Below are 12,041 nucleotides of genomic sequence, written 5' to 3'. Positions count from 1 at the left end.
GGTAATCAATAAATGGATGAAAAATATTGCTCTATAAATAGTCTTTTGTAGGAGTAAGTATTGAATAATTTTGCAAGTAGGTGTAAGTAGAATGTCTATGTTTGATTAGATAAATTTAGTGTAGAAATAAGTGGAGAAATTAAAAATGTAGATACATAAGAATTTTAGCTTCAAATTCCAACCTGTTATCCAAATGAAACCTGCATAATATGTCAATTTATTCCTGTTGTTGCCTGTTAAACCCTGCAAAGATGATCTTGAATATTGAATTTGAAGGAACACATCTTCAGTTCGTAGAGTTGTAGCTCCCTTGATGTCTGTAGAGCTAGATTTACATCAGTCTGACCAACTCCAAAACCTATTGGTTTTTCCCCATTTTCTCCAAATTTTGCAACCCTGCATATGTTCACTTTAAATGAAATGAGCTTCTTGCTTCAGATAACATTGTTATATTTTTTAAAACAATTGATATTACTGCTTAACTATATGTCTCTTTTTTGTTTGTTTGTTTCATTAGTTTTGCCAGCCTGGAGGATGGCAGCTTTCGAAAGAGAGAAAACAGCCAACGTTCTTTGTGGTGGTTTTGACTGATATAGACTCAGAGAGGCACTACTGTTCCTGCTTAACTTTCTATGAAGCAGAGATTAACCTGCAGGTACAAACTTTACAATAAGTAACAAAAATGCAGAAAAAGGTGCCTAGAAACAATAGATTAATTTTATCGAGGACAACTTTAGAAAATATTTTGCTGTTCCTGGTAAGGATGTATTGTTCTGTCACGCAGAAATGCATGTTTTGCATAAAGGTAAGCTCGATGTACTTGTTTGTGTTTTTCAAAACGGATAAAAACCAACAAAAAAACCCTAGCCAAAAACCTTTCATAGAATTTTTTTTCTCCACCACGTTTTTTTTAATGGGACAGCCAATACGGTGTTCCTTTCATTTACTTCCATATTTGACATAGCATGAATGATTCTCAGCTTTGTTCTAGGAAAAAGGTTTATTAAATTCTGCTCCCTCTGCTGGCCAACTTTATCAGGCCAGCACAGGACAAATGTGTACAAGTGTGCTATAATGTATATACATATTTCTGTAAGTGCATTTATTGGCAAGATTTGTGTGGGTGTAAATGGCAAGATTTTAAAACTGATAGAATAATTCTTCTGGTTTTTAGGTAGGTCAGATTTTGGGTGTCAGCTACTTGGCAGTGTTTGTTTTTAAACATGTATTTAATTATTTTTGGGCAACCTCAGTCTTTCAAAAATAGACATTTTGTTTCCCATTTGATGTAAGGTACTTCACAGAATCTCTGCTATGACATAATACTTGGAATCTTTAGAAGCTAGAACCTAGGGGAAACCTAATCCAATCTCTAATTGCCGACTGTCATTGTTAGGTTTTGAAATATTTTCTTTCCCACATGAAAATTAAAAAGTAAGTAAAACCTTGGCATTAAGTATATTAAAATTAGTTAAGATTAAATGGATGGCTAAGTAAAGTATTTTTTTTGCTCTTTTAGTAAAGAACTGTAACATTATTGATTATTTTAAGAAAATGGTTTAATAATCCAAGTGTACTCTGTTTATTTAATACTGGAGTTGAAATGTTACCCTATTTGTAGAATAATTAAAAGATGCAGCATAGTAATAATAATTTTGTGCTTTTTCTAGGGACAATTGGAAGCCAGAGAACAATAGTTGTTCTTATTTCATTAATGCCACAGTTTAGCTGGGTATTTTTGTAGATTATGAATAGTAGTTAAAAGCAGAAATGTAACCAAAAATCAGATGTATTTTAGCCTTAGATTTTAGTGTAGATCAACTGACATTGTCCTATTAAAAGTTTTGTCATTATTTAATGTCTGTCATCTTTCCTTTATTTTATAAATAAAAAGTGAAATATTCTATAGTAATTCTTTCCCAGCTGATAAAAATTTGCAATGGCTGACTCTTCCTCCACTCTATGTATTTCATAACATATACTAAATTTAGCAAACTTGTTATTTATCCTGTGGTTTCTAGCAGCTGCTTTTGATTCACTATCCACATCTTTCAAGTAATGCTCATCACAAAACATGCAGTATTAACTAAAAGGTTTTTTTCTTACATTGCCTAAGTATTAATACAAAAAAACAAAATTTAAAAAAAAAAATTGAGTACAGCAGGATGTTGGTTCTCATAATGCCATTCCTGGATCTGTTGTAAAGAATGCATATTTTTCAGATGAATTTGCTGTGGTGAAATTTATTCTATGACTGCATTGTTTATAGCCAAACTTCCTGTTTCTTTCTAAAACCCAAAGAGAATAATTGAACGTGCCCTGTTACATGGTCATTAGACAAGAATTCAGCACATGTACAATCTGTAATGAAACATAAGCTTATGAAGCATTGGGCTATGAAAGTAATATTGATTTAACCATTCAGATGCATGCCTCATTAAACAAACAGTCCATGAAACATAGTGTCCAGGACTTGAAATGAAATCTGGACAGTACTTTTCACAGTTAAATACAGTTCAATTTTTTTTAACTGAATGATATAACTCACTAAGACAAAAGTAAGATTAAATTTCCCCCCCCAAAAGAGTTACTTTTTTCCCAGTAGCCTTCACCAGGTAAACCTTGATGATATATGAGATTGGCCGGAATTCAGTTAGAGCAGATTAGATGTTTGGTTTGGCAGAACAGTCTTCACAAAAATCTGGAATCAACCACTTGGAAGTTTCTGTGGTTAATTAAAGTGCAAAGTGAAAACAAACTAATTTCTCAGCTTGTGAATGCTAGAAGAGAACTATTGAACCTTTTTTGAGCCTCGTGCATAGTAATACAAGAACCTTTTTGACAGAATTGATCAAGCTGGGTCTGAGAAAGCTACTTCTGTCATTCTAGTTCCCTTCATTCCTGCTTCAGCTGTTTGTTACAGGATAATTTGTAAATAAATGCTACCTGCAAAGTAAGGAGATTGTACTCACGTGGTATGTCTAGGCAGTACCCATGATAACCTAGGGTGCAAGACTAATAACAGCAACTGTAAAAGCTGTATAGTCTGCAGGGAGAAAGTATTCTCCCTGGTATCTCTGAAAGCCCTAGATTCAGTTTAATCTCTTGGCACTTGCATGTCATAACAAATTTTTCAGAGAAAAGCACAGGCTCTAGTAATCAGCTGATGGCCTATTTTCAACTTCCTACCCCTGGATAGAAAGTAAAATACTGTTTTATTTGTTGGCATCTATGAATCATACTTTGCATTGTTGCAGTACTGTCGTTCTGAACTGACCCAGAATTTGTTATACGCATGGATTCTGGTCAGTTTGATTGGTGATCAGCTCTCATAAAGTTGTGATAATATATCAAAAAGATTGATGTTACATTTAGTTTGATTAAGACTCCATATCTGTACTCACAAGGAAGGCGAACGCATGATATTCCATTAAATATGGGAATAGAACTCACTTGGTGCAATGAATGCAGGTGATACAGCTTTGCCATGTAACCCTTCATGAATTGTTCTGTTTTACGATGCTAGTCTCACTTAATTGTCCCAGTAACATTTGTTAAAGCTGTATAAGGAGATATGTTCCTCATCTGAGATTGAAATGAAGCATTTGAAAGTTTCACCTTAACAGGACTCTAAAGTTTGAAACGTGACTAAACTAGTAGAGGCAGTCTAATAATAAATTAACAGTGGTAAATCTGGTGTCATTTAAAGACTTCCTTAGTATGTTTCATAGCAGTCCAATGTGCAAGATTTCTCCCTCACGTCAAATTCCTACTAATAGAAAGTGTAAAGAAATCTGAGATACTGCAGTGGTTTCTCCTTCCAGCTTTTTATGTCTCCAGCACATGCTTGGTCTGATCCATGTTTCTGTCTGGCTTAAGGTGCCGTTTAGATGCTCTAGTGAATGGAGCTGGATGCCATACTGACTTCTACAGGAATTAGGAGGAGAATAAGTCAAAACATCCCTATTTCCTCTTCCCTCACAGTGCCTTGAAGGGTTTGGGGTTTTTTTTGTGGGTGTTTTTTCCCATTACTGTATTTTGATTGTTGCTGCAGACTTCAAATCTCATTGATTTGAAATCTCATTGATTTGAAGAAAAACTTTCCCTATAAACCAAAAAAATAGTCTACTTAGCTTATTTTTCTGGTGACTGAAGCCAGAAGCTGTTGAACAGCCAAAAGGGTATTCAGAAGAATCATAACTTACATCTACAGGATTCACCCATAAAACTCAGTTACTCTGTGTGTAACTTTATTAGCCATCAAAAAAATGCATACACACACACATATATGTATAGTTCTGTGTGGTGTATGCACTGTTTGCTAAAATGAGTTTCTTATTTCTAACAGCAATTTCTGGATGTTACCACTTAGCATACAAAGACTTGATTTAATACTTTTGACTCAGCAGATGCTTCTACTGACTTCAGCTGTGCTTCTTACCAATTATGCAGTTAGAATTTATACTAACAATGCTTGGAAGAGCACCATTTTTTTAAAAAAATGTTGACTCACATCGTTTGGGAACTTAATGGTCAAATTGTGTGTTGCTTTGCACTTTGAAAGAAGTTCATCCTCTCTCCCCAACCCCACCATCAACAAATTAGAGAATGATTTATGCCAGTAACTGAGCCTGTACAACTGCATTTCTTGCATTACAGAAAATCTGCTCAATGAGATCAGCACAAAACCCCAAACATTTGTTTATAACAATCTTACTACAAGATTGTATCATTCTTCTGTGTTTTCTTAAGCATGTGTACGTTAAAACATTGCAGTCACAAAGTTGGTATGATTAAATATATCACTCTGGAAAATGCACATAAGTAATAATTCACAAGTTTCCCATTTCCTGCCATTCACATTCTCTTCCTTTCTTTGCCTCCCTGCAAAAAGAGGAAAAAGAAATTGTAAAAATCCCAAACCATAAAATGGCAGATTCACAACATTCACAAATATTTCCTGAGTCAAGGGGAGAACTGCCAACAAAATGACTTCGTGCTTCATAAAGTTTTAATTTCTATGCTTGGACTGAAGAGTTGGTGACCCTACTGTATTAAAGCATATGCTGCTTGATGAGTCACTGACATTTGGGTTTTAGCAGAGGATGAGAACACTCCGTTCAGTTGTACCCTTTTTGATGTGCGAAATCTGATCCCCCTTTGGATATTATATTAGGATGTTATTCTTAAGGTGAAGTTTAATAACTTTTTGTGAATATCCAAAATGTTACATTTGTTCTGAAAGTGACCTCTTACAGTCAACACCCTGAAACACATCTTTGTGGGGAACCACCCCCCCAATTTTAAAAATAATGTCTAGTATATTACATCATAAGCTTTCTAAATCTGCTGGAAAATGGATGCTATGATAGCACACAGAGATTTAAGTAATGCCTTATTTCCTTTCTGTTCTTGTGTAAAGAGAAAGTTGCCACTAATTGCCGCTATTCTGTATGCTAAGAAATAGACTTGTATTTTTAATGTCCTTTTATACCTTTAACATCCTCTCTAGACCAGAATTTAAAGTTAAGGTGAGAACAGTTGTACAGAGGAAATCATATTTCCATCTTCCTAATAATGCTGGCAGTAATTTTTCCTGTCCTGTTTATCTTCTGGCTCCTGAATTTGCACACACATCCCCAATATGAACTCATGCTGTTGCAGGGTGCAGAAGCTTGTTTTGGGTAAAGGTCTCCTTTTCCTCTTTACTCTTATGCTATGTCTACACAGTGGCCCCAAATCTCAGCTCACAGGATAGGGGATACTATCTTTTTTAGGCAGAGACTTTTCCTTGTCAGTAGAGATCAGATCATTTATCTGACTTTCAGACAGTAGTAATGCTAGTTCAGCAATTCATTGAAAATCTTTTCAATGCATTTCCCCATATGCAATTTAAAGGAATTACTTGACTGTGTTTTAATTAAACAAAAATCTGTGTGTGTAAAATTTTGCCTTGGTGTACTTCCACATGTACTGTTCTATATTATATAAAAACCGTTATGACTGAGATAAAATAGGGTATGAATTACCAGCTTGCTTAAGGTAATTTGATTTTTGCTATTTATTCTGCTTACGTTTCTTAGGTCTCTGCAGTCTCCTCACCTTAGATTAGGTGTGTAAGCTTGAAAGGGTGGAATCCATGGATCAAGTTTGCTGCCTTTGGGAAATTCAGAAAGATTTAGTAAACTCTAAGCTCTGAAATTCCTATTTGCATATGCATAGTTCTTGCTAAAGACTTGTTACAGTAGTTCTTTAACATTTCTCAGTGCTAAGATTAACATGTTGAAAGCAGTTACTTAATGGTATTGAATATTGCCCCATGGAATTTCAGCATTTATAGGGCAACTGCAATGGTATTACCTTGAACTTCCCAGATCTTTCTGGGTGTGCATAGCCTAATGGCCTACTCCAGAAATATGCTTTGGCCTACGGCTGTGTAAGCTGGACTGAAAGGTAGAAAGCATGGGTATGAGGATACTTCTGTTCCAAAGTTCTTTCAGTGTGTTTAGATGATGCATATAAGCACCTTCTGGTGTTTTCAAAGTGAGGTACATTAAACAGTAAACATCTAATAGATGCTGGTGGTGTAAATTTTGTGTAATGCTGGAAGGTGCAGTGCAAACTACTTATTATTGCATATGAGTACTCTGAAGTGTCAGTAATATTTAGGGAGTGAATGAGCTGACCTGTTACAGAGGCTTGAGGTTACTCTATTTGGTAAGTTTACGATCTTTGCATAACTTTCTATCTTTGGTCCTTTTCTTTTTCAGTTGATAGAATCCCTACTGTGCATTACTACAGTTTATTATCCTGTTTTGTAATTATTAAATCAAGATAATTATTTTTATGCTGGTATAATTATTCCAGTGTAAGTTTAGCTGCAGTGGTATAATTCTGTGTGCGTAGACAAGCCATGAAATAGATCTATTCACCTGTGGTTTTAGTTTGGTACAGCAGATTGTAGGGAGGATACAGATTTGTCTTCTGGAGGCAGTCAGCTAAGTTTATTTTAACTTTTGTTCATGTGTTAGAATTTATTGGATACATGCGTTCGTGTAATCTGAAAAGTAAATAAAATGAATTGATGCTGAATGATTTTTGGCCTTTGATTGTTAATAAACCAGCTGCAAATCAGACCAGCAGAGACTAAGTCACATGGAAAGGGATCTGTCCCAAATGAGCAATTTGCACAAGATTACTAAAGCAAATTTCAAATATTTTTTCTTAAAATAAGAAATCATGCATGGTCTCTAAATCATATTTGCTGGGCAGTTAGTAGAAAAACAACGGGCTTGCTGAACTTGGCACGATTTCAGTGCAAGATTTTGTGTAGGGAAAACTGTTTTTGACAATTATAATGAAGCACTAGAGTGAAAGTTTTGTAGTGAGAGATGTTTGTTCTCTCTCTAGGACTGGATGAATTGATAAAAGTACAATTCTGATTTCACTTTCTGTTCACATTTTATTTCCTTTGAGTTTCAAGTAATGCCTGCCAGCTTCCACTTTCAGAATGGTAAAGCTACATCTAATGCTTTGTGTTTTCTAATTTTTCTACTAGTACCTCAGTTTAAATTGATTTTCCTCAGTCTGATGTGAAGATAAACTTAGTTTTTTCTCTGCTCAGCATTAATCAAAACTAAATGCACTGGCTTCAGTAGCATATGCCCCCGGAGTGGAGATATACAGTCAGCATGCCTGGATTGCCCTTATGGCTGAAAATGAGTGGCATCTCTAACAAAGGCAATTCACAGAGCTGCCTGCCACAGAGGTGGTTCAAAGACCCAGGAGGACATAGTGGTACAACTGGGGGGAATCAGAGCCAATGTAAGTGAAGACTGCATGGACAGCTGATAGTCTTGGGGAGTTGGATAACAGTTCAGTGTTGCTTTATCTAGGAGCCTTCAGTGTTGGGAGATTTGATAAATGTCAGATTTGGGCATACTTATTCAAGTATTAAGATGGACACATCCAAGTTCTGAAGATGGGGGTGACGAGACAGGAGAGGAAGGATAGTTACGGTTCATGTGCACTATAATTTAGCTGCGTGTCGATGGAGCAAATGCTAATGTGTTCTCAAGCTGCGTAAGTCCCTTAACATCAGCTACATTCAGTAGTAGCGAGAATTTTTTATGACAATATTGGTAGGTCATTTTCATCTTTAAAAATTGACTTCAGTTCCTAATGAAGATTTTGGCTAGATTGTTATTTTTAAGTTAAATGTCAATATTTAGAAGCAGAGCTGACATCTTAAAATAATATGATTGTTGTGGTAAAATTAGGTTTATAAAAGTTCAAGAGGAAGCCTTAAAATTTGAGGGCTAGATCAGAGCAATGAATATATCTGTTGAATAAAAAAAGATAAGGTTAATATGGGTGAAGTTGGCTGCTGTCATTTGTTTTCTTGGCTGCCACATCTGTTGCCTTTAAGTGAGTTGCAGTTTTTCACTGAAGTAGCACAAAATCAGTCACCTTTTGCTATTAAAAGTTTTAACATAATTTCTTAAGCTGAAATTGAGGCTTACCTGAAAATCTCTGTTTGTCTGCTGATTTTCCACATGCAACATTTAAACACATCCAGTGTCATCCAAATGTGACTGACAGTAGAGATCTTGTACTTGCAGTGGCTTTTATGAAAGTGGGTGGGTGGGAAGCAGAAAGATACTTTTTGTAGTCCACTGCCACATGAGGGAAAACCTGGAGTGTGCGATCAACCCTTATCAGATATCAGGTAATCCACAAATGTTTTTAACTTAAACATAAATCTACAGGAAATTAAATTAATTCATAGCTACAAAGAGCTATTTGCTTGTTATGTGGATGCTGTAATTATTTTTCTTCTATATTCCACGCACCTGAGGCCAAGCCTGAAACCATGAATGAAATTACGTCAGTTTATGTTCTGGATAAGTGTGGGGTTTTGTGTCCTTAAAGTTTGTTCAGTCAGAGAGAGAAGAAAGAAGGGAATCAACAATAAGTCTGTAGTCACTTAATTGAATTTTTTTTCCTGTATTTAATAAACTGTCTGACTTAGGATTAACCCTGCATTAGTACTTTTTGTGTGTATGATTTAAGTATCAAAAGAGAATTAATGTGTTCTTGAAACTGTTATCTACCAGTGAACACTGAATATAGTAATATACTGGAAAAGTTATACTGTTGTACAATCGAAATAATATTGTGAAGCTATACCATTAAATAAGATACATTCAGATACATTACATTAAATGCTTAGAAGAACGTAAGAGTGATCATTTGGGGTCAGAAGGAAAAGACATCTTGCATAGTATTTTGTCTCTGTGGATGGTTAGGAGTGAATGTCTAGGAAACAGCAGAGGTACATAGTATGTCCATGAGTGGTCCCTCTTCTACCTCTACAGTCCAAGAACCAACTGAGCCAAATATGCCTGGGGCATGTTTAGTAACCTCTGTGAATTTTATTAATTTGTCTGGTCTTATGACCCTGTACGCGTTTTTATTGCTACCATTCTGTAGCAGACAAGTTTCCTAAGTTAAATAACCGTTCCATGAAGAGCTACCGCCATTTGTTTGTTTTGAACATATTTCACTTAGCATGCTGATTATGGTGGTGGTTGGTTTTGTTGTTCTTTCTTAAGGCTAACTGTGAATGACCAGTTTACTTTGGGTTTGGCGTTTTGGGATTTGGTCTGACTTTCAGGTGCCTAGTTTTTTATGTGAGATTATTGGTGTCACCAGTAAGAAGTATGTAAAGACTAAAACTAAGCACTAAGAATAGGACCTGATGCAAAGGAGTTTCTCACGGTTTTGCTATCACTCTGATTGGCTGAGCTTTTGTCATGTTTCATGCAGTGTTACTACTTCTGTTTTGGCAAACCAGGACACAAAATAGCTGCAGTGAAATTCCTTTCTTACATCCTTTGATGCTAAGCATGGAAACTAAACACTTAGACTATTCTTGGCCTTACAAGATGTCATCTGAAACTCATAATTTTTAACTCTGAATATGTGTTTGTGATCTAAAGCAAACACGCATTGGGCAGAAAATGTCATAGGACTACTTCATATTCACCTTTGTACCTGCTTAAGTTTTGCTAAGTAGTGCATACTGAAGAAGCAGGAGACTGCGATGAAGTTTTTAAATGGTATCAATCATATGTTGTTAAGCTAAGCCTGTGCGCTCTGTATTGTATGCTTTCATAGATTCACAGTGTTCATTACAGTCCCTTTAACATCTCCTTAAATAGACTGGCATGGGTACTGAACTGGGAGAGCTACATGACTGCTCATCGCTTGCTCCATTAGAATGTGTAAATCATTTTTCCGCAGTACCCTGTGTATAGCGTATGAAGAAAATATTTTTAAGAATAGTTTAAGAAAGTTTTTGCTCTTGATCAACACCAATTTAGAGGAAACAATGCCATATTTTATTACTAAAATTATTCTTTGATTAATACTTGAAATTTTCTAATACCAGCTTTCAAACTCTTATCTCATTACCATGTACTTGATAAAATGCTGCAAACTGTGCCCAGTTGTTCTTACACTTTTTTATAAAAGTAGAGGGGGTTTTAAAGCAAAAGGACACGAATTTAAAGCAAAGCAATGCCTTATTTAATAATAGATGTATAAAACCCACAAGTATTCAATTTTAACTGCATCTGTTAAAACTGTATTAAATCTCTTTCTAGACTGTTGATCAGGGACATCATGCCTGATCTGTTGGTAGGTAACTCCAGTTGTCAGTTACTTTCCTCATTAAAAAATGCTTGAATAATTAGTCTGAATTTTTCTAGTTTGGGCTTAATGCCATAAACATCCCTTGGCTAAACCGAGGAACAAATTGTTCTCAGAAAACAAGCAAACAAACAAATAGCAGAGAAATGATGAACAGTGCTGATCACAGTTAATTTTTCTAAACTATTGGTTATCAGTCAGGAGATGAATGCTGATTTTGTTTGTTTGTTTGTTTGGTCATTTTATTATTTTGTGAGAATTTTTTTTTTCAAATGCTTGCACAAATGCATTTATTAATCCAGCTACTTTTATTGACCAAGCTCATAAACTACAAAGTGAGGCTGTTAGTTCAGTTAGTTGGTTATTGTACATTCCAGTTTACCCCATCACTTTAGGGCACAAATATGTTAAATGCATGCTTCTCATGATACAAGAAGAAAGGCAAACAGTTGAAATATATGTGGTTGTGCTCTCTCTAGTTCTGTATTCTCATTTATTGTAAGAACCTATGAAACTCATTACTATGTTATGTCAGCAGTCATATGTATTTTTTTTTTAGTGTAGATGTGGGTGTGTACATTCATTAAAAAACATGAAAGAAATGGAGTTTAAGAATACATTGGTCTGCTTTAAATGTACAGTACACACAATTTTTTTGGCCAGTCTCTTAAGAGGCCACTTTACAGCTATAGCAAAAAAGTTGAGCAAAATGAAATCATATGTCTGTCAAAAGAAGTGTCACCATTTTCTGTGTTTATTATATATTATTTTTGCAGGAAAAGGGGAAAAAAAAAAAGTAAACAAATGACCCTGCTGTAAATCAGATAAGATTTTTCTGTTTAAACGTATGATATATCCTCAACCATATTCTACTTACACAATAAATAAATGCTTGTTTAATTGTATTTTAAAATTTTAAGAATATAATTCTGTATCTAGTTTTAAAATTGATTATCTTGATTTTTTTCTTACAATTTTTGATCTCATGGGACATAAGTGTTAACATTCATTACTGTGATGTTTTATCTATGTTTTTGTGACAGTTTGGAATATGATGATTTAAAATTAGTTTAAGAAATATCTAAATTTAACAGTTTGGCAATGCTGTTTCTCCAAGAGATGCTGTGGGGGCTAGAAGAAAAAAGGCAATCTTTAAAACAACGGATTCCTATATACCTTCTGTGTTTCAGATGCCCAGACTGTCAACAATCATATATACGTGAACAAGGAACCCTCACAATAAAGATTTCTGCAAAGACAGTTTTTGTTAGCTGGGTGATTTTGTGAATAAGTTGTTCTGTAATGAACATATTAGTAATTGTTGTATT

The 12,041-nt window shown here is 35.0% G+C and overlaps 1 protein-coding gene across 7 annotated transcripts in view; it reads left to right on the top strand.

Moving 5' to 3' along the window:
• SBF2 (SET binding factor 2) overlaps nt 1-12,041 on the top strand; it is a 288,893-nt gene that overhangs the window by 114,639 nt on the left and 162,213 nt on the right. For all 7 annotated transcript variants that reach the window (XM_052810411.1, XM_052810407.1, XM_052810406.1 and 4 more), the window contains exon 3: nt 518-655. In XM_052810411.1, the coding sequence (XP_052666371.1) occupies nt 518-655 (138 nt within the window). The remainder of the gene's footprint in view (nt 1-517; nt 656-12,041) is intronic.

The sequence above is a fragment of the Harpia harpyja genome, chromosome 16 (assembly GCF_026419915.1).
Source record: "Harpia harpyja isolate bHarHar1 chromosome 16, bHarHar1 primary haplotype, whole genome shotgun sequence".
NCBI classification, from domain to species: domain Eukaryota; kingdom Metazoa; phylum Chordata; class Aves; order Accipitriformes; family Accipitridae; genus Harpia; species Harpia harpyja.
The sequence above is the reverse complement of the archived record's forward strand: the minus strand, read 5'-3'. Positions and strand labels throughout refer to the sequence as shown.